At 31.7% G+C, this 24,307-nt stretch overlaps 1 protein-coding gene across 2 annotated transcripts; it reads left to right on the forward strand.

Moving 5' to 3' along the window:
- Positions 1-16,032: 16,032 nt before the first annotated feature.
- Positions 16,033-18,767, forward strand: LOC110616825 (protein indeterminate-domain 16). Of its 2 annotated transcripts, none has more exons than XM_043957241.1 (3): positions 16,033-16,576; positions 16,665-17,058; positions 17,769-18,767. In XM_043957241.1, exons 1-3 carry the CDS (start codon positions 16,462-16,464, stop codon positions 18,580-18,582), a joined length of 1,323 nt encoding a protein of 440 aa, XP_043813176.1. In that variant the 5' UTR covers positions 16,033-16,461; the 3' UTR covers positions 18,583-18,767. The 2 variants fall into 2 exon arrangements, with proteins under 2 accessions (XP_043813176.1, XP_021615014.1); XM_021759322.2 differs by having other exon boundaries at positions 16,037-16,576; positions 16,659-17,058.
- Positions 18,768-24,307: the final 5,540 nt, after the last annotated feature.

A 24,307-nucleotide genomic window follows, 5' to 3' on the forward strand; every position in this document is an offset into this window, starting at 1 on the left:
AAAAAATAAATCAATTTACACCATAATCTTTTTCTGAAAAGATGAGAGCTGAAAAGTTGTATTTGAGAAAAAAAAAAATGAAGACATTTAACAATTGACTCTAGTTATTACTAATTAATTAATGGAAGCTGCTGTGTTTGTCATAAATCTTGCAAGAGGAAGATCTCTGTCTTGATTTGTATGCGTGGGAATGTGGTGATGCATGCATGCTTGCTTAATTAAGTTTCTTTATAATTAGTTAATTAATTTTACATATTTTAATTATTTATAAATTAATAAAAGCCGAAAAGGAAGGGATTGATGAGAGGAGGCTGTGAATGAAATTATGAGATTAGCAGGGCCCTTTTCTGGCTATGGGTCCCACTCTTTTTCAGACCGGCAGCCACCAAACAAGAATAGGCCGGCCATATTCTTGGTTTTAGATTCTTTTGTCTTTTTGAGATATGATTCCCTGCTTCTCTCTTTTATTTTCATTCTGTGAGCCGCATCATCTCTCCCGTTAACTTTGAGGAACTTCTGGCTGTTGATTTTGAATCTATTGTGAGTAGGTAAGGTAGGCCGCAGAAGATCCATACCATGGGCCAAGAGCAGGAGTACAAAAAGCCCAGACCAGACCACGTATATTCTTTCATAATTAATACGTGTCATGCAATAATTCCTTCACGCTCATGCATTTTTTTTATTATTCCGGAAATAATACAAGTACGGGAGACTTACAAAAATATCTGCACCACTAACGACACAATTATCAAAATTTATATTATTTTAATTAATTTTTTTTTATTTTGAATTTTGAAGTAAATTAACTGCATACTAATTTTATACGTGACATTATCTTCTACATATGAATCTATCATTTGAAATTACTAGAATTCAATTTAAATAATTTTACTAGTACTTTTGTACCTCCTCTGAATCCGACTTTTATTGTTCAACTAGATCTAAACTTGCATGGGGCGAGTTTTACTATAATTGCTCTTTTTCTTATATGGAAAGAAGTGAATTTAATTTTGATTCTCTCTTTTAAACTTAAATGAGTTTTTTAGGATCAATTTTTGGCTATAGTAGAGATCTTCATCCTTGGCAGTCATCTCGTCTAGCGACCAATTTTTTAGAGCAAGGAGCAGTGTTGTTTTGTGTTTAATCGAATTTAGTATTAGGTAAAATGGTGGTTTTGGGTCTCTAAGGTTTTATTGTATAGTTTAGTTTTATTTTTCTAGGCTTTAGAAACTCATTATTTTACTGAGTTTAATTTTTATTTTGGTTCTTATTTTATTTTTTAATTTTTAACAAAAATCATCTATTCTTGATGTAAAAAAAAAAAAAATAAAAGAGTGAGAAGCAGATAGAGTAAAAGCGAGGAATATTTTGAGAGGAGCGTGTTTTGCTGAAACAACTCCTAAATTTGTAACATTTTTATCGCAATTGAATTAAATATAATTATTACTTAAATCAGAATAAATAGATATTTTTTCACAAATTTATTAGTTTTATATAATTTTTTTGATTTAATATAGTTATAATATCAATTAAAATAATTCAATCTAAATTGATTCAAATAATTTTTAATTTTATTTTTTATTTAATTTAAAATAATTAATTTAAATTATTTAATAATTTTTTTAAATTATTTAATAATTTTATACTACCTATTATATACCATTTCAATAGGGGCGTAATTCACTTATTGGGAACGGATTAAGGGCAGCTGACTGTTATATTGGCTCCCTCATCTTTGTCCTTCTTTCTATTCTTATCTCATTCTACGTGAGTCGTTATCTTTTTTCTGCTTTTTTTTTCCTTTTTTTTTAAAAAATTTCTTTATGTCTCTTTTTCAATTTTTACCATACACTTTAAAAGTTTTGTATTTTTAGCATTTAATGTTAGAAATTTTATTTTATTTATAATTAAAAATTCATATTTGTAATTTTTTATACTTATATCACAGATGGTACAAGTTATAAAAAATTTATTAATGTGGTGCTGACATTAATGTATTAGACATAATGTGACGTCTCTATTCTACATTAACACAATTAATGATATTAATTTTTTTTTTCTTAAAATGTTAAAATCGCAAAAGTTTAAACCTTTATTTTCTTATTTATGAATAGACAAACATATATATATATATAGTTAGGAGTTTATTTATGTTTTTAATAATGAGTTATGTTAAATAAATAAATTAAATCATCGTAAGATGTTATTAATTTTTATTTAATTTGATTTATTTTTTAATTTGAAAGAGTGATATAAAAATTAAAAAAAAATTATTATGTTGTTTAATATTTTTATAAATAGTATTTTATTATTAAATTATAGTAAAAAAATTATGTGGGTTTATTCCATTAAAAAATAGATTTTTTAAATTTTATTAAATATTATTAGTAAATTATAATATAATCTTTAATAATTAGTAAAAGCTACATATTATCCCCTTTCATTTATCCCTTTCATTTTTAAATTTAGTTATTGAAATCTTATTTGATTAATAAAATATTTTTTTATTTAAATTTTAAATTTTTAATTAAATTTAATCTTATACTTTTATGAATTAGTATATAAGTATTGTAATTACTATTAAGTTTTTATGTTTATAAATTGATGTTACAAAAGAATCGTTTAAAGTGAGTTATGGATTATTACCACAAAATAGAGTCACGTAGCAAAAATCTGATAAATTGATACTTAGTTCTATCTAAGAAAAAGAAGATTTGGACACCATTATACTTGATTCTTCACCAAGACTTGCCCTCCTCTAATGAGATTGAGTTTCGGCATAAAGTTACCGTTAACAGGCACAAACCAGCATATTTTCATTACGCCTATAATCACAGGATCACCGATCGATTAGCCGGAGAAATCCCTTATCAAATAGCCAGCCACATCATCGCTGGATTTTCAGGAAACACTTTATTAACTCCATCTTTTTACAATATAAAAGTTAAAGATTACAGAGACAAAGGTACACAATTCTGATACAACTACTCTTGTATTCAAACTTTACAATTATCTCGCTCTTTTCTTTAGCTTACTGACTTGAGTATCGGAGTGGCTGTCATATGCACCAACAACCTTACCTTCTATGTCTTGTAGGTCTAACCAATTGTAGCACAACTCTATTTTGTGGTTACATCATTTGGTTCCATTGCCGGGAGATCCATTGAATCCCTTCTATTCATTTCGATTAAAGTTGATCTCTTATTCATTTTCTCTTAGAAATAAATCTCTCTCTTCTTTCTCTCAAATAGGCCAATAGTTCACGAGTTGCTACTAAGGTTACTACCAATGAGGGCGGTATCATTTCTTCCACCCCTGGTAGTGGATAAAATACGCTCTCAATGGTTAATAAAGTAGATCTTAACAATTTGAACAGCGGGCAAATGCTCCAATACATTCAAAGGTTGTAGGCTACCCTCGAGCAGTACAAGACTCGAGGGGAGGTGTCATACATGGCTCCTAGGGAAAGGAAGAAAGCCTCCATAGACACCCTTAGGACTCGGACATAGACGATCAAAATGCAGTCCAAAGGAAAGGTCAAGTTCAAAGAATATGAATTAAACGATGCTCCAAAAGACGTCGATTGAAAGCTGGTATGGGCTGTTCAAATGTACCAGAAGAAGTAAGAAGAGGACTTTGGCCTGAATGGTGTCTCGCCTCTTTCAGAAGAAATCTTAGCAGAAACATTCCCTACCAAATTCAAGTTGCCTAGCTTGGACAAATATGATGGAACAACATATCCCATAAATCACTTAGTGATCTTTAGGATGACCATGCAGCTTCAGGATGTCAACAACTTCGTGTTGTGCTGAGTGTTTCCGTCAACACTCACAGGTTTGGCTAAAAAATGGTACCAACATCTAAGCCCAGGTTTAGTTTTGGACTTTATGCAGTTTGCTGCATTATTTAAATCTAGATTTATTACTTTTATAGCTCCTAACAAACTCTCTTCTAACTTACAGAAGATCCGCCAAAGAGAAGGCAAGTTTTTAGGAAGTTTTATCTCATAGTTTAATACGAAAACAATACAGGTGGAAGAGTTGAATAATGAGATATCATGTGAATTATTAAAGAAAGGAACACGCAATGTCAATTTCATAGATTTCTTAATCAAGAACCCAATCGCTACGTATGAGCAATTGATGAAAAAAGCTCAAAAATATGTTAAGCTAGATGACAAATTCCAAGCACTGAAAGAGGACAAGAGAGTGAACCAAAAGCCAGAGAAGCAAGGATATCAAGAAGACCACAGGGTTACCTCATCTCCCGAAGGAGGGACGACCAAAGTAAGTATAAGAATTATACTCCATTGAATAATTCAAGAACATGTATTCTAATGTGAATCAGGAAAAATGATAAGAAGGTCAGGTGGTCGTATAAGCTCAATACTAAGAGAGCAGAAAGACGAGACAAGACTAAGTACTGCCATTTTCAAGAAGACTATGGTCATACTACGGAGGAGTATCTGCAACTGAAAGATGAGATCGAGAGACTGATAAGGGATAGCACTCTTTGAAAGTTTGCCAAAAAGGGAAGGGAAGAAATGAGAACTGAACCCGAGACAACAACTCGTGAAACCATCCCTAACAAGGAGCCTGTGGGGATTATTCATGTAATTGCACAAGGACCTAGTGATGATCAGAGAAAATAAGCAAAATCACAGGAGATATAAAAGGCGGTCTGGTAAGCTCAGCAAAACTGGAAGGAATTGTTTAGAGTCTCGAAGGTTATTCGCCCAAGGTCTTATAAGCTGGCTAAGTTAAAAGCTTAAGAGGCATTCATTGAAGGCCACAAGGCGGGTTCTGCTAGGCCAAAAACCCGAGCCTTGGTCCCATTAATTAAGGCATTTATGCTAGGCTACAAGGTGGGTTACGTCAAGCTAGAAGACCGGGCATTAGACCCATTAATCAAGGCACTCATACTAGGCCATAAGGCAAGTTTCGCCAAGTCAGAAGACTGAGTATTGAACCCACTAAACAAGGCACTCATGCTAGGCTACAAGGCAGATTCTGCCAAGCTAGAAGACCGGGTGTCAATCCCATATAAAAATTTCTGAGACATTTGAGGCTCAAGCCATAAAACGGGTGTTTGTGATCGAGTGTCAGCCTCACATTTATAAGAAATCCTATAAGGTATCTTAGGCCCAAGGTAGGCATCCACCAAGCCATATGTCTGAGTGTTAACCCCGCTATTCAAAAGTTTTTCAAGTTATTTATGTTATTATCGCCATGATAGTCGGGTGTTAATCCCTTGACAGTCTTTTAAAAGAAATCATTTAAATCTTATTGACGATGTTTAGACAAGATTTATGGCTAAATACTAATCATACAAAACTGTCAAAATAAAATAGAAAGATTTTTTCATTCAAATAAAAAGAGTATTACAAGGCAGGAGGGACATCATCAGTCACCTTTTCCCAAGCTTCTATTACCGGTTCATCATTGGCTATTGCAGTAGAAGCCGGGCTAGAAGAGTTGTCTTCAATTATCCCTTCCTCGTCTCACCCATCATCATCCTAATCCTCCTCGTCAGGTAAGATGTCGTCGATCCAGGAGAAGTTCTTCGCAAGAAAATGTCTGAGAAGCTCCTTCTTGACAAAGAGCCTTGTACGAATATCTCCCCACCTCAGGCCACCGTCTCTTGAAGTTCTACTTCAAGCTCAGTGATCTTGGTAGAGGCGACCTAGGCCTCTTTATCTTGAGACTGCAACTCTTGGACTTGGCGCTGAAGCACAACCACTTGATCCTCAGCACTTTTAGCCCATTTCTGAAGGGTAAGTTTGGAAGCATTGGCCTCACCCAGGTCTGCCTGGAGTTTGTCTATTCACTCCAGAGTCTCTTTCATTATGCCTTCAACCTCGTCAATCTAAATCTTCAGCCTCAAGCATTCCTTTGCCAGGAGTCTTCTGTCTGTTTCTTAAGCACTAAACTCCTGCCTCAAGACCTTATTATGCTCTTTGGCCATATATGCATAGAGGGCACTCTCCAAGGCAGAATGTGTGACATTTTCAAAAAGCTTGTCTGTTTCGACCTCGTTTAGGCGACGAAGATCCCTGGGTCTCAGAGCATTCTTGGTTAATACGATGGCTAGCCTGGGATTTTCAAAGAGAGAGGGCATTAGGGTTAGCATTAGTACCAGGGGTTGGATGCTAGGAGGCCACGAGAAATCAACTCCCACGTTCACAGGAATGGGCTCAGTAGAAGTGGGGACTGCAACAGAAGGCTCGGTGAGCATGCTTGGGAGGGAGATCAATTGCCCTAGCAACAGCTTTGCCCTTACGGGCAGCACGAGCCACTTTAGCAAACTTGTTCTTCTTTCCAGGCATATCTGCACAGAATAAAAAGTGAGTAAGTAAGATAGTCTGAAGTAGGAGAGAAGACGGAAATAAAGATACCCTACTCATTTGATAGAGAGGTGCTTTTCCCAAGACGAGAAAGGCTAGGTGGGTGAGAAACCCGAGCTTAGTTCGCCTGAAAAAGGCTCTGCCAAGATAAGACGGTGTTTCTCACTGCCTTGGTGATGTCCATTTTCTGTGGGGACTTAGCTATTGTTAAGAGAAAGTCTAAAGTCTCATCCTCGTTCCTCCGTGGTTGGACACATCCTTCCTCAACTCCACTCACATGTTTTAGCTCGTTCGAAGGTATTCAAAACCCCCGAACATTCGGTGACAGAGGACAAAAAACTTATTTTTCTATCACTTTAATGAAGAAGGTACCTGATTAAATATCGTCTAGCATTTCCTCTCACTAAAAAATCAGAACTCGTTTCTTCGAGTGCCTAGCTGGTATAGTTGAGAGAAGGGGACCACACTCAGCTCGATGTTGTTATTAGCACAAACAAACCGGAAGGCCACCAGGATTCTCCAGCTGTTGGGATGCAGCCGTGCGACCGAAATTTTATGGAACTGTAGGACCTTAGCAAAAAAGGGTCCATGGGGAACCGAAGACTCACCTTCAGCTGCTTTTCATAGATTATGATAGTAACCTCTGTAGGGATCTGGTCATTCACGCGAACACTCGAGGAAGGAACAAAGAAACAAAAAGTCTTTTGAGAAATTTGGTATTTGTCGTGAAGAGGATTTACATCTTACTCCGTTAGTATGGAAGGGACATTGCTGATCAGACTGTCCTCACTTTCGTGAGCCGTCCTCAATGAAATAATGAGGGCGAGGCGCAGATGAGACCATCGAATGAGGAGTTTGAGGTAGAACTTTTATTGGAGGCACGAGAAGAAGATAAAGTATCCCTATTTATCTTAAAAAAAAGTAAATAGGAATTACTGTAAAAACAAGAAAGAATGAATGAAAAAGAGGAGTGACTAAGTCTTTCCTAAAAGCAGAGACAATGGTTGCAAGCACAAGTGATATTTGAGAAAGAAGAATGACTTTTATATAATGGTTTCAACGACATGTTTTAAAAGTAGTTCAAGAAACAGAGCAGTTATCATATGTGTGCAGAAGCAAGCAAAGCGACGTGAACAGAGAAAAACCAATCCAAGTTAGCTATGTGCCCTAAATTGTAGAGGCAACTGTCACCTTCGAATCTAAAGAAAGATAAAAATGAAATCTTAATGCATATTTATCAAAATTTTGTTATTTAATTTTTTATTTAATTATTTTATAATCAAATATGATATATTAAAATTTGATAAATATGAAAGACAAGTTTGTATAAAATAAGCTTATTTGTAATCAATTATAATTTAGGGATGAATATATAAAAATATAGAAACAAATTACAACTAAAGAGTTTTTTTTTTATTAATAAATTAAAATTTAATAACTAAATCGAGAAATATAAAAACTAACTTATATGTTTCATTAAACTGAAAATTAAAATATAATTAATTAAAAATATTTTAATTGAATTTTAAATACTACATCAATATTTATTATCAAAATTAGTGGGGAAAACTCCACTCTATTATATGATTTTAGAGTTTATATAATAGTAAATAATAATAATTATAAAATCGTTTACTTAATACTTAGTATCTCAAGTAGGAAGAGTAATTAATGAGTCATATACATTTATATAGATTTTATTTATCAAGCAATTGTAGAATATCCATCACCTTAAAAAAAAAAAAAAAAAAAATAGAAGGTCCAAGCCCATGACCATTAGCGTACTTTGCCGAGCTATTCAACTCATGATTGTTTTTGTTTTTTTTTTTTTTTTTTTGATAAACTAAGCTTCCATTAATAAAAATTAAGGTGAAAAAAGAAAGCCCTTAACATGATCAGCACACATAATTAATTCAGAATTAAACTACATGCCTTAATTATATTACTTTTAGAAGCCAATTAACGTTTAATGATTTATTTCCAACCATATTTTGCTTCCTTTTTTTTCTCAATATTATTATCATTATTTTCTTAATATATTTATTATATATATCATAAAAATAAATATTTTTATATTAAACATTTCAATTATTGAATATGCAATTCACATTTTAATAATAAAAATTTTATTTTACAGTAATAATCATGAATATTTTATAAAAAAATATATTATTTAATTTAAAATAATAATATATATAAAATAATTAAAAATTATATATTTATCTAAAATAAAATTTATTTATTATTAAAATTGTAAACTACATATTTAATAGTCGACTATTTTCAGTTATTTTACCTATATAAAAAAATAATTTATCATATAATCTCTAAAGTTTAAGTTTAGTAGAACTATAACTTAGTTCTTTCTTATTTATAGTAAATAATTTAATTTTTTAATTTTTTATTAACAAAATAGTCCAATTCCAATTAAAAGGATTAAATTATTATAAATATGAAAAATATAAAAACTAAATTATTTTAAATTATTAAAATTAAAAAAATTATTATAAAAAATAAGGATGGAAGGAGTAAATTATTATAGTTTAACTGATAAAAATATTATTTTATTAACAGATAAAAAATTTTAGAGACTATATTATTTATTATTAAAATGATAAAAATTAAATTATAGATTTTGCTAAATCTCATGAACTATATTATAAATTAACTTATATAAAAAGGCTAAATATATAATTTGAACCTTAACTTTTACCTAAAAACTCAATTAGCCTCCTAACTTTTTTATTGTTAACTTTTAACACCTGAACTTTATAAAAATATAACTATCTAACTTTACGTGCACATATAACTATTTAATCTTCGAAAAATTGAAATACGTGTAAACTATTTATGAGTGTAGAGGTCGAATAGTTATTAATATTATACAATAATCGTTCAAAATAAGTTATGTATTGATACTTGAAGACAGGGTCAGGTGATAAGAGTTTGATAAGATGATACTCAGTCCTATCGAGGAAAAATAAGACTTGGATGCTTTAGGTCTCGACTCTTCGTCAAGATTCGCCCTCTCAACTACAGGGCGAGACTCCATGAGAAATTACCGTTAGCAAGCACTATCCAGCAGATTCTCATTATGGCTGTAATTGTGGGATTTCCGACCAATTAACAGGCGAGATTCCTTATCAATTAGCCGACCACATTATTACCGGATTTTTAGGAATTTCATTTTCTTACAGTATAAAAGCCAATGATCATAAAGAAAAAGGTATGCAATTTTTAGATAACTATTCTTGAGTTCTAAACTATTCCTTACATTCGTCATTTCTCTCCAGTTTACTAACTTGAGCGTCGCAGTGCCTGTCGTAGGCACTAACTATCTCACATACTATTCCTTGTAGGTTGACCAATTACAGTACAGTTTCTTTTCGGTCATATCATTTGGTTGATCCGTAAATCACTTCACATTCTCTTGGTTTCGTACACTAATTGAAAACTGTTCGATTTTAACTGAAAAGTGCATTTTTACAGTTCCTCAAAGATTGATGAGTCTTCTCACTAATCCTCGATGAATATGCATTTTTTTCATTGATCTATAAATTTTAATTTTTGTTGGCTTGATATTTACATTACTTTTTCTATTTCTTCTATCTATTTAGTTCTGTGGAATTGAAAATTTGGGTTTTGATTTTGACATGTAAACTTTGTGTAATACCCGGCTAGATTCCGGCATCGGAATCCCTACCTTCCAGCGGAATCTCCGTTGAAATCTAGAATTTCTGAAGATGCCAGAGTCTTCTAGAGGGGTAAAATGTGTTTTCTAAAATGTTTTCACATGATTTTATAGTTTTAATGCAAAAGAAATGGAGTTTTGAAAAGAATAGGCTAAGGTGGACGGACCCAGGTTCGGCCGCCGAACCTCAAGTTCGGCCGCCGAACATGGGGCTGTTTCAGGAGTGCTTTAGGCCTCCGAAGGCTTTGAGGGAAGAAACCAAGTTCGGCCGCTGAACCTCAAGTTCGGCCGCCGAACATGAGATAGTTTAGGAGGCACGTTAGGCTTCCGAAAGTGGCTTCCTTTCGGCCGCCGAACCCCAAGTTTGGCCGCCAAACGTGGTGAAGTTTTGGCAGCAGCTTTGGCCGCCGAAGGAGGTTTAGCCGGCCACCTATAAAAGGCCATTTGTCCGGAAAATGGGCGAGTTTTCTCTCTCTTTTCGGGCATAGGTGAGTTCATGCTCTCCTTTGGTTGTTTTTATGCTTTTTTCTTCAAATCCCTCAAGTTTTCATGAGTTTTATCTTTGCTTTGAAGAGTTTTAAGCTTTGATCAAGGTTTTGAGAGCTTGGAGACTTTTGGAGCTTGGACTCTCCATACCTTCAAGCTTGGGTCGCACTAACCCTCGATCTTCAAGAGGTAAGTGTAGATCTTTATCTTTTATGATGTTTTAAGTGAGTTTTATGAAGGGTTAAGGGCTAGGAATGCATGAGTTGCATGGATGTGCATGTTAAGGTTTTGATACCCTTTATGATAAAAGTGTGTTAATGCATGTTTATGTGATGTTTGTTGGGGGTTTAGGCTAGTTTGAGACCCCTATATGCTTGTTGTATGAGTTGTGCATGTTTTGAAAGTGTTGGATGTGAGTGTGGGAGGTTTTGGAGGCGGATTGCATGAGGCGGAAACGGGTTCTGCCTTGCTGGGGAACCCAGGTTTGGCCGCCGAAAGTGGTTTCGGCTTCCAAACCTGCCTGTGGAAGCAATCTTTGGCCGCCAAACCTTGCCCCCGAAAATGGACTTTCGGCTCTGGAAGAGACTTTCGACGCCGAAAGTGCCTGGCTTTCGGCTCTAGAGGAGACTTTCGGCCGCCGAACCTGCCTCTGAAAGTGCCTGACTTTCGGATCTGTGGGAGCATTCGGCCGCCGAATGTGCCGCCGAAGGTGCCCTGTCCAGCTTTCCTTTGCCTGTTTTGCATGCATATTTTGAGGTGTTTTATAGGGGTTTTTGGGGAGATGTTTAGTGTTATGTTAGAGTTGTTTTGGTCCCTCATTTGAGTCCACCTGTGTAGGATCGAACCTGAGGAACCGAGGTGTTCAGCAGTATTAGCTGCTTCAGAGTTAGTCCTCAGCTAGTCAGAGGTGAGTAGAACTAAACTTTATGTGTTAAAATAAATTAAATGTTTTAAGCATGTTCATGCATCATGAATACCATGTTATGTAATAGGTTGTTTGCATTAGAATTCACAAATATGATGCATTGCATAATACGATGATGATGTGGATGGATATTGGATGATCCTCTAGCCCTCAGTATGATATGATATGGTATGATATGATATGATATGACATGAGATGGAAAGACCAGGTGTGGCCGTATCGCCCCTGGCAATATGCTATATGTAAGAGAAGACCAGGCGTGGCCGTATCGCCCCTGACACAGTTGGACATGTTACGATATATAGAGGGCTATTGGTGACAAGTTCATCCTTGATATGATGTGTTTGTGATGTGATGCATTTCATGAAAGCATATGTTTGAATACTTTTTACTATTGTTCTACTCACTCGGCTTTATAGCTCACCCCTCTCCCCTAACCCCAGGCTTGCAGGGTCAGAGATAGTTCAGGAGGTCAGCAGGTTATGGCTATGGTTATGTCATGTAATAGAATAGTAGTGGACATGATGTAATGTAAAGTTATGTAATGATGTAAAAGGATGTATTGTAAAGTAATGTATTGAGGTTTAGTATTGTGCTTAGCCCTAATGTTTATGGTTTGTCCCTGTTACATATGATCTTTATGTATGTTTATGATGAGATATGATGAACCAAGCTTGACGTACGATATGTGGACTCAACTGGAGCATTTGATGAGGGCTCTAGTAAGGGGTTTTATGTTTTCAGTTTTTATGCATGCTCATGTCAAGCTTGGTAGATGCGAAAAGTTAAAGTTTTAAATTCGTATTTGATCATGTATGGGATTATACCAATTGTACAGGATGTATATTAGGCTTGCTACGGGTCCCGGCGACCTTAAGTCGATCTGGATCCTAGCGCCAGTAGCGGTCCGGTTTCCGGATCGTTACACTTTGTGTGTAATTTATTTTGATTAGTGCAATAGTTGTATTGTTTTATGTTGTATACGTGCATTTTGTGTGTTATTGGTGTTTGATTTGCAATGGATTGGAAAATTGCAGAAGGTTTGAAAACAAAGGTTACAAAGGATTGATCTTTGTTTCCGTTTTGATGGTTTTAAAATCAAACTCAATCAAACCAATTAAGTTTAGTTTGATTCGATTTTTTTCTTATTTTGATTCGGCTCAGTTGTTATATTTAGTAATTTTGATTTTTCGGTTTTTCAAATTCAGTGCGGTTCAGATTTCTCTTTCCTATAAACAAGGTATCTCATACCAGGCCACAAGGCAGAAATCTGTCAGGTCGTAATCCGAATGTTAGTTCCGATAAACAAGGTATCTCATGTCAGGCCACAAGGTGCGTATCCGCCACGCTACGCGATCGGGTGTTAGTCCCCTTATATAAAGTTTTTAAGGCATTTAATGCCAAGGCCATCAGGCGAGTTCCACTAAGCCATAATTTGAGTGTTAGTCCCACTAAACAAGGCATCTGATGCGCAGGCCACAAGTTACCTATTCGCCAAGCCATACGACTGGGTGTTAGTCACGCCTCATAAAAATTTTCTAAGACATTTTATGCACAGACCACAAGGCGGATAAATGCCGTGAATTTTCGAGTGTTAATCCCAAGAGAAAGTCAAATCTTTTCCAAAAAGCATCGCAAGGCCGGTATCTTCCAGGCTACCGACCTGATGTCACTCCTGATTGATAAAATCCTTTAAGTCATTATCATAACTGAGTGTTAAGTTCGATATTTTATTTCTTTCAAGTTATTTATTTTATAGTCGGGTATCCGCCAGGCGAGTCACAAGGTGGGAATAAATTCTATTAAAAAGTTTAAAGTTATCTTATGGTAAAAAGCAGAGACTGCCAGATGCTTGGTCAGGTGTTAACTCCTTAACAGCCTTTCAAAAAGATTATTTAGCCGGATGAGGTTTATGGTTGAGTATCGAACATATAAGCACTTAGCGAAAATAGTGACAAAGAGTATAGAAGAAAAAGATTTTATTAAAAATGAAAAAATAGGGCAATTATCAGGAAAAGCAACACGAGTATGGAATGCCAATCTAAACAGGCCACATGCCCTAGATTGTGAAGACAATTATCACATTCGAATCTAAAAAATCGAAGACCTGCGGGAGACTTCTGATATTACACAATAATCGTCCAAAGTAGGCCATGTGTTGGCATTTGAAGACAAGACCACGTGGCAATGGACTGATTAGATGATATTTGATCCCACTGAGGGAAAAGAAGACCTAGACGCTTTAGGTCTCGGCTTTTCATAAGACTCGCCCTCTCAATTACAAGACGAGACTCCATGAGAAGTTACCATTAGCAGGCACTATCCAACAGATTTCCATTATACCTAAAATCACGGGATTCCCGACCGATTAGCCGGCGAGATCCCTTATCAATTAGTCTGCCACATCATTTCAGGATTTTTAAAAAATATTATAATTAATTTCATTTTCTTACAATATAAAACCCAACGATCACAGGGATAAACATATGCAATTTTTAGACAACTACTCTTAAGTTTTAAGTCATTGCTTACATCCACTCTTTCTCTCTAGTTTATTGACGTGAGTGTCGGAATTACTGCCGTAGACCAACCACCTCACATTCTCTTCCTTACAGCTGGATCAATCATAGCACAATTTCGTTTCGGTCATATTTTATAAAATTTAAGTGTTAAATAATTATAATTTTATAAAACGTAAGGGTTAAAAGTTAATAATAAAAAGATTAATGTGAAAACTGTTTTCTTTTATAAAAACTAGACGTTAAATGATGTATTTACTCTATATAAAATATAATTTATTATGTTATATATACAAAATTAGTATTAAATAATTGTATTTAATCAGCGTTAACTGTGCAATGTTGCCGTCATTAAAAATTCGTAAAAATAAATAATTTTTTTAAAAGAATTAACCACATAAAATTTAACGAAATTTATTGTAAAATCTACCGCATCATCTGTTGAATTAGTAATTGTATAGAATTTGTCCCATATAATGATTATATTAATAATTTAATATTAAAATCGGTGGTTTGACATTTTTTTTCTCAAATGAAATAAGAAATTAAATTTTTATAGATATTTTAATGTTTAACATTAAATACGTGTTAATTATGCCAATTAATTTTGATGTATAAAAAAATAATTAAAATAAGAATTGAACATTTTCTGGAAAAAAAATAAAAATTCAACTCTACCATAACAACTATATTTGTTCCCCATTGATGGGAAATAAAATCATAGTTTAGATATGACTAATATACCCATGAAGATGACTTGTCATAATATGACCTTTACAAAAAGCTGCTTCAGACCCTATAATTAATAAAATTTACTGTGCAGTCATAACCAAAAAGATAAAAAAAAAGGGTACAGTTTGGTCTATGGAAACCATTGATGAAGTCTCCCCTTTTTCCACCCTCTCTCTATATATATTATGATAAATATTATAAAAATAATAATTTTATTAGTTAAGCTTTTATTTATTTCATATAAAATATTTACATTATAAAAAAATAAAAATAAAAATAAATTTATTAATTAAATTATAAAAAAATTAATTAGTAAATATTAACTTAAAGTATTAATGATTTTTGGTAGAAGTGAGTATTCAATCAGTTCAATTTAAAATTGAATCGAACTGAATAAACTAAAAATTAAAATTTTAGTATTTATAAAAATCAAATTAAACTGATTTTAATAAGAAATTAAATTAAATCGAACTAATCTAATTCGGTTTGATTTAATTCAGTTTGATCGATTTTAATTTTTAATAAATTTTTTATTTTTTATACTTTATTTTTAGTATTTTATAATTTAATTAAAATATTTTAATTTTAATATAATATAATTTCTTTATATTATTGAAAATAATATATTATTATTACTAATCGGTTCGATTTAATTTTTTTAATTTTTTTTATCAAATTAAATCAAATAAAAATAATCAAAATTTTTGAAATTAAAAACTAAATCGAATTAAAATAAATAAAAAATTTAATTAAATTTTTAAATTAATTCAATTTCATCAATTTTTTAGATAAAATTAAATACTGTAGCTATTTGATAATGTTTTCAGAATTTCTTTTTATTTTTTAATATTAATAATATTAAAAAATAAATTATTGAAAAACAATCTTTTTTATAATTAATTTTAAAGGAAATAATTTATTATTTTTAAAAAAACTATTTTTAAAATTTTAATAATTTTACTAATATTGTTATATATAAATTTATTTTATTTTTTAAATTATAATCAAATAAAAAATAAATAATTTTTTAAAAAATATTTTCCATGAAAAAATCACGAAAAAAAAGGAGCAAACGTGTATAACTCAAATTATGTAAGTAATAATTTTTAAGAAGATATACATAGAGAGAACAGTAGAGCACAGAAGCTATGAAAATGGTGACAAAAATAGGGAGAGCTTACGTGTATATGGAGAGCAGAGCTGTATTTATTCATGCAAGAAAAAAAAAAAAATACTGTAGCTATGAATTATGAGTATTTTGTTTCTTTGTGGGTACTTAATATTTATTTATTTGTTTTATTTTCTTTCTGGCCCATGTATTTCTGGTTGTGGGATCAACTTTCCATCAATGTGATTGCTTCTTTCTCTCTCATCCTTCCCTCTGAAGAAGTTTATTAAGGAGCTTCCACAAACAATACCTGATGAAGATGAGTTTCTCAACTATGAAAGATGGAAAGATGATGAAAAGGCTGCTCAAAGTTTAAAGCCTATAACAAAGCTGATAAACCGAAAGAAAGAAAGAAAAAATACAAAAGAAAAGAAAAGAAAAGTAAAGAAAGGAAAGGAAACACCTTTTCCCTTCTACTTCTTCTTTTTCTTCTCTCATATATATCCCCACATATCTTTAATTTCTCTCACTTCTTTTTCTTCTTCTACTGCTTCATCCAACTCCAACTGTTGCACGAACAAAGCTTCTCTTTTCTTCTCTTCTTCTTCGCTTTGGATTCTATTGTTATTGCAAGATACATATATATGAATTCAACCCATGCTAGCCAACAACTCTTCCTCATCGCTTCCTTCTTCTTCTTCTGATCCTTTTTCTTGTTTAGAAGTTGCAACTAACAATAATAAGAGAAAAAGAAGACCAGCAGGGACTCCAGGTTTCTTTTCTTGCTTTCTTCATTAATTTTAATTCCTTTTTTTTTTTTTGTTTTCTGTTTGTAATTCTTGATTCCCATGTAGATCCAGATGCTGAGGTGGTGTCTTTATCACCCAAAACGCTATTGGAATCTGATCGTTATGTATGTGAGATCTGCAACCAGGGGTTTCAGAGAGATCAAAACCTACAGATGCATAGGAGGAGACATAAGGTCCCTTGGAAGTTACTCAAGAGAGAGACTCCTGTGGTGAAGAAGAGAGTTTTTGTTTGTCCTGAGCCTACTTGCTTACACCATGATCCATGCCATGCCCTTGGTGATCTTGTTGGGATTAAAAAGCATTTCAGAAGAAAACACAGCAATCATAAACAATGGGTTTGTGAAAAATGTTCTAAAGGTTATGCTGTTCAATCTGATTATAAAGCTCATCTCAAAACCTGTGGCACCAGAGGCCATTCTTGCGATTGCGGCCGTGTTTTCTCAAGGTTTCTTCTTCATCCATTACCAATAATGTTGATTTACAAATAGATCTCATCACCATCTTACTCTTTTTCTTAATTATCATTGGATTTTGACTGATTGATTCTCAATCCAGTTTTTAATTAACTACTGTTTATTGACAGTTGTTGAACACGGTTCCCAAAAATCAGTTGCAGTCGTTTCTTTTTCTTTCCCTGTTTGTTTCAAATTCTTTCCACTGTCCACAACTCAAAACAGTTCAATGCTCAAAAACCCAAAAGCACTTCCTCATTTCTGATTATATATATATATATATATATATATATGGGGGAAGAAAGACAATCTCATCTAATTGTTTTCTCTATAAATGATTGGCTTCAGCTGTCATTACCATGATGTTTCTATTCCTTGTAGTTAATTAATATAATATATCTATATATATATATATATGTACATGTATCTTCTACTTATTCAATCCCACATTCGATCGCATCCACTGATAATATTTTTTTATGGATATTTGTGCTTTTTTTATTCATTTAATATGCGTTTATGTCTTGATCCTCCTTATTACTTTGTTTCTAATCCACCCCTTCATCAACAAGGACACCCAGATGATAGCCCTTTTGAGTAAATTCTTGCTCTAGTATCATGACATCAATTTGAATAATTTGCTGTTATAATTGAATTGATTCATTGGTTCTTGTGTTTTGCTCTCTTTCTGATATTGTCGCAGAGTTGAGAGTTTTATAGAGCATCAAGACACTTGCAACATGGGACGCTTACGACCAGAATCACAATCACTACAGCCTGCATGCTTGTCTAGAACAGCATCGAGCCCAAGCCCTTCTGCAGATACAAATTTCAGCACAGTTCCTTGGTCTCCTTTAGTAATACCAAGGAAAACAACTGATGCCATGTTCTTGAGCCCTACTGTAGATAAAAAAGATTACAATTTGGAGCTCCAGCTTTCAAGCACATCAAATCCCATTGACGTCTCAGTTTCTCCTAAGATAGACGATAATCATTCTACCCAGTTGCAGCTCTCAATTGGGTCAAGTGATTTCATCGAAAAAAACGATTCAAATATCACTTGTGCAACTATAGATGCAGGCAAACTCTCCCCAGGAGAGAGCAACAATAATCACAGAGAAAAATCTGAATTGCCAGCCTCAAGGGTTAAAGAAAAAGCATGGGAGAAGCTAAGGTTGGCCATGGCAGAGAAAGCTTATGCAGAAGAGGCAAGACAACGAGCGAAAAGACAGATTGAAATGGCGGAACAAGAATTTGCCAATGCCAAGAGAATTAGGCAACAAGCTCAAGCTGAACTAAACAAGGCACAGTCTCTGAAAGTGCATGCAACGAAGCAAATCAATTCAACAATTCTCCAAATCACTTGCCATGCTTGTAAACAGCAATTTCAAGCGAGAACACATCCAGATGAGAACTCTTTGGGTTTGAGTTACATGTCTTCAGCAATAACAGAAGGTGAAGTAGAGAATGATAATGATCTAGAAAAGCCTGCAGCTTATAACCTAAGCATAAGTTAATCCTTTCTGTTTATATATAATATTGAGATCATTATTTTGTTTATGATCCAAGTATAGGTAGGTTTTGATTATAAGGATGTGGTATGGATGAAGCTTTGAGAGAAGTTTTATTATTTTTCTGGTTAATGGAAGTTGTTCTGGGATTTATTAATATATAAAAATAAATGATGAATGGATTATTATTATTTGATTTATATATTTAGTTAATATTACTGAGAAATTAAATAAAAAAAAAGTAAATTAAATGAAATGGGTGTACAGTGGGACGTAGATATTGGTTAGGTTTTGAGTACAGGGAGAGACTATTTCATTGAATAAGAGCTCAGAGACAATGATATCTCTTTATCCCTAAACTTTTGGTAGTTTTGGATTTTCTGCTTGGAGTATATGCATATGAATAAGCCGAGCTCAGAAAATGAAGGTGACCTCTCTCGCCACCATTCAACAACAGCACTGACCAATATTTATAACCTTAACTTTTTTAAATTTATTTATATTTATATAAATAATTTAAATTAAAAAAAAGCCATGTTTTTCAGTGCCATAGTTGTAAGGGTTAATGCCAGACTCACTAGTCCCTCTCAGCCTCAGGCTCTCCAGAAACGAACTCCATTCACCAATTTTTTTTTTTTTTTGCTTGTTCATGGTAATATATACATAAGCTTTCTCTCTCTGCATCAGAATCAGAGCCATAGAAGAGAGGATGGGGACCAGTGGGGGAGTCAGAGGAAGCAGCATCTTTCCATTTATGCAGACACCATATTGAAAGCTTTTCTTTTTCTTGAGCTGGAAAATGAAATTTCTTTAAGTGGTCTCTCTTTCTTTTTTGACTTAAAAACCCAAACCCAAAAGGTAAAGGCTATTCTTAAGTGAACTTTTCAACCTAAAGGTCTCTTTTTTTTTTTTTTTCAAAAACAATATTTTCCCCTCTTGAACCACGTGCATGCTTCTTCTCTTGGTCATCAATGATATTGTTGAAGTGTTAAGTAATCTCTTCTCTGTGTTGAAGCTAATGAATGGAGTTAAATCAAGTGTTAATGAAGCATGCATGGTGTTATTTATTATGATTTTCATGCAAAGATGGCAACATCAGGTAATAGAATAGATGTTTATTATGATTTCAATACATTAACTGCATTTCTCGTGCTTGTGGGGATAAATTAATAAAATGTAGGCATGGAGAGATGAGATGAAATCATTTCATTGACAGTGATGGAAAGAGATTGCAGATTAATTGCATAATATATATTGTTTTACATTTCAACATTTTTATTTATAATCTTCCCTACCTAATATAAACCCTAAACTTTTTTTTTTTTTTTTTGAAATAGAGACCAAAAATTAAAGAGTAAAACATGAGATCTCTCATATTTATTCAAATACACTTTACAATCAGATTAAATCTGTGAGTGCAATATAAATCCTAAACTTTATAATATAGCTAAACTCGATTTGAGAAATATTCTTTTTTTTTTAAATAATTATAAAAAAAAGTTAATCTATATCAAATTAAATGAATTAGTAATAATAATATATTATTTTTAATAATATAGAGATATTAGATCATAATTAATATTGAAATATTTTAATTAACTTTTAAAATATTAAAAATAAGATAAAAAAATTAAAATACTTAAAAGATTAAAAAATTTATTAAAAAATTAAAATAAAGTAAAAAAATAAAAAATTTATTAAAAAATTTGACCGATCAAACCGAATCAGATCGATTCGATTTAAATTGTTTTCTATTTAAAATCAATTTGAATTTTATCAATACTAAAATTTCAATTTTCAATTTATTCCATTTAATTCGATAGTTAAATCATTAAAATAAATTAATTTCAACACATTCTTAATGATATATAAGTTAAATTAGATATTAGTAACAGTTACTATATATATATATATATATATATTGTCTTATTTTTAAAATATTTTTTAAAATATCTTTTAATATTTAATAAAATTTAATATATTTAAAATAAATATAATTAAAAAAGTAAATGAAAAAATTATATTTTTTAATTTGTTTAAAAAATTAAAGACGGAAGAAGTATTATATGTATAAAAAATGATTTATCTTATCGTATGCACAACAAATTTATTGAATAATTTGTCGTACGGAATGAAATGCAGTGGTCCGAGTGATCCCTCTGTCGAATTGTTCTTCCTCCACGCCTATTTTGTTAAATCAATAAAGTTATTTACTAAAAGAAAAAAAGGGATATTAGGTCAGCATGATTCACGAATTAGGATTTAGAATCAACCTTGCAATCTAAATATCTTGATTTAAAGTAAATAAATCCATTTTTTCCCAAAAAGAAAAAGAAAAAGAAAAAGAAAAGCTTAATGGTTTTGTCATTTTTTGGGTTCCTTCAACCGAATGTGGAGAACAAGGTTTTGGTTTTTGGTGTGCGAATCTTCTTCTCATTCACACTAATCAACAAATCTTTGCTAGTTTCTTGCTCATTAGTGTAAAATTTACTACAACATATGTTAAATATTAAAATTAGCAAATTTTACTTCCACGTTAATTTTATTATTATATCGATTAATATATAACAATAAGATAATTATTAAAAATACTTTAATTAATTAGATTTACAAGAAAAAAACAGTGAAAAAGAGATGTTCACATCGCTTAAATTAGTATATTAAAAAATGGATTAAAAGCAATTCAAAAATTTAAGTAATATAAGAGAATAGTATACATTTATCCACGTGATTCTTCTAATTTTATATTGTAAGAAGGTGAAAATAAATATAGAATTTTCTGATAATCCAGTGATGATGATATAACCGGACGTAAATAGAGATACGCCGGATTGTGTTTGATAATAGTAACTTTATACCAAGAATCGTTCTATCTAGAGAAATATGAATTTTGACGATAAACAAAATGTTTAAAGTATCTCGATCTTTTTTTTTTAAATTGGACTGCGTTCCCACTTATCATATCCTTGCTACGTGGTCATATCTTATAGTCACAGTTTATAACTTATTTTATATGATTATTATATAACATCAGTTATTAATAATTATTTTATTAATAACAATCATAATTTTGTTGCAAAATACCTACCACCATAATTTTATAACAATTACTATCATAAATTTAATTACAATCATATATTGCTATGATAAACTTAATCATAGTGATAAACTTTATATTTTTATAGCAAAAATCTTTACTATTGATTTTAATATTTCTTATAATAATTGTTCAATGTCTTAATTTGAATTACTATTGATAATTTGTTAAATTATAATTCTCTAATGTTAATATTTTTTCACTCATATAATTATTTCATCATTTTAATTGAGTTAGTCATTTTGCTCATTATGATATGCACATTTATTTTAAGTTTTTCATGTTTAATTAAAGTTAATTTTATAAAATATATAATAATAATAATATCATTTGTTGCCTTTGGAATCCCATTTCAATGAAGGGATTGTTTCATTTTGAATTGGGTGCTCAAAATGTATACCAAACTCCAAATGGGCTTTTGACCCAAAGATTTGCTGCAACCCACAACCCACTGATAAATTGGAGAATTCCTACAACTCTTCCTCGGAATTTGGGCTGTCGGTTCAGTCTGGGCCCAATTTTGGGCCACAAATCAATTATTTTTTATTCATTAATTTAATGTAACTCAGATACAACCGTGTTGTGTCTTGATTTTAATTCCCATTTTCAGTCAAATAACTTTTTTTTAAAAATAATTTTTTCATATTCTTTTTCATTAAAAATAAATAAAAATAAAAGAAAAAATTTTTAAAATGCAATTTTACCTTCAATAACTTTCTTCCTGTTCTTCCTCAATAACTCAATTTTTAAAATTTATTTTTTTCTTCTTTCCCAATAACCCAACTTTTAAAACTCAATTTTTATATTTCTTCCGCTTCCTCGATAATTTAATTTTTAAAATTTAATTTTTTTTTTACTTTTTCTTCTTCTTTCTCCTAAATAATTCAATTTTTAAAATTTAATTTTTTAATAAAAATAAACAAAGAATTATTTTATTGATGAATAGAAAAATAAAAATATTTTAATATATTTTGAATATATAGTGATTGATTTATTAATAATAGTTATTTAGAATGATAATTACTATAATTTTTAAAGAAAAAAAATTACATAAAATGATAATTATTATATAGCTGAGAGGTTGTAATTTTTCTTAAAAGAGAAAACTGCCTTATTTTAAAACTGTGTGGAAAAAAAAATAGAACAATTTAATTATTATTAGATTTATGGTTATATGAGTTTAGGTTTTCATAACCCTAGGTTGTGTAATATTATTACAAAGGAGAATCCCTTAAGAAGCAGACATTAGAAAAGCTGGGCTGTAGAATTTTATGATGTCTGATCGTGTAACCAGGTACATTGACTATAATTGATTTTCCAACCAAGCTTTGTCTATAAGATTAAGATAATACCCATTGATTTTTAATCTATTTACATGTGTCTGGATTAAAAATCTCTTACTCTGTCTGTTGGTTTCCTGTTCAAAAGAACCATGCATATTCCAGATACTCAACATTATTGGCACATGTTTGAGCAATAAGGAGAGATTAAAAAGAGACAGAAAGACTAGAAATTAAAGGAGGATAGGTTCATGAATTGAGAGTTGGGTGCATGAGTTGACTACAAATTTAATAGAGGATGAGGTGAAATTGATGTAAGAATGGGAGACAAACCTATACATTAACAACTGTCCTTCACTTCCTACTTCATACTCTTTCAATTCATTCTGCCTTGTCTCAACCTTTCCTAACCTACCTGTCATACTCTCCGAATCACCATATATTAATTATTGATTATGTTAAAAATTTATGCTTACAGCACTCAATTAAACTTGTATGCTGTGGTCACTGAGCTATCTATAATATAATAGAAATATACAGAGTTGGACTGGATGGCTTTGTTTGTATGCTCAATCATAAAACCTACTGCAACAGTAATGGTGGAAAAATATTAATAAATTTACTAATTTCTCTTTTATTATCGATATTCATCTAGAAAGTAGAGTTTACAGTTGGTGCATAAGCTCGATTAGAAAATAAATATTTTTTTTGCTAGTAACGTCTAACTGTCTTTATATTATAGTGTTATTTTTCTTTGTCACTTAGATCCATATATACGGATGCATCAAAATTCTTTTCACGCCAGGTAGCCATTTAATTTTTTCTAATGTGCATGCGAACAGGACTGCGAAGTGACCGGCTCACTTCTCTTATCTTCTGTCACATCACTGGACTAAATTTTTCCTGTTGGACCCGTGCTCATGAACTATCCGATCTATTCTATGTGTCTGGACTAGAACTTTCGATAATTTTATTTGAAAACGATCTGATAGATCTTAAATCTGTATTTTTTATTAAAATTTAATATAAAAAATCCGACCATCATAATTATTACCCATAAAAAAAAAGGCGTAACTAAAATTCAAATCCAGAATCATAAAGAGCTAATAATTGAAGATATTTTACTGCTCATAATTCAGGCTTTTATGTCTGGAATCTGCAGCTTTGGTATGTAAAGACAAATGTTGGAGAAATGGTGAGAATGAAGAAATGGATGAGAAATGATCCAACACAAGCAGCACATATTGATTGTGATGCTGATGCTGATTTGATGGTGATGGTCTGCTTAATTAATTACAAAAATTTTATTGTTAAGATATAGAATTTAATGATATATCATGCACCATACATACAT

Source organism: Manihot esculenta, chromosome 6, assembly GCF_001659605.2.
Source record: "Manihot esculenta cultivar AM560-2 chromosome 6, M.esculenta_v8, whole genome shotgun sequence".
NCBI classification, from domain to species: Eukaryota; Viridiplantae; Streptophyta; class Magnoliopsida; order Malpighiales; family Euphorbiaceae; genus Manihot; species Manihot esculenta.

What these genes read in the sequence shown, in the direction of transcription:
- LOC110616825 (XM_021759322.2), top strand. Translation starts at nt 16,462, where the DNA reads ATGCTAGCCAACAACTCTTCCTCATCGCTTCCTTCTTCTTCTTCTGAT. An exon ending in AAGACCAGCAGGGACTCCAG is followed by an intron (nt 16,577 to 16,658) that starts GTTTCTTTTCTT and finishes ATTCCCATGTAG; the next exon opens with ATCCAGATGCTGAGGTGGTG. An exon ending in TGCGGCCGTGTTTTCTCAAG is followed by an intron (nt 17,059 to 17,768) that starts GTTTCTTCTTCA and finishes ATATTGTCGCAG; the next exon opens with AGTTGAGAGTTTTATAGAGC.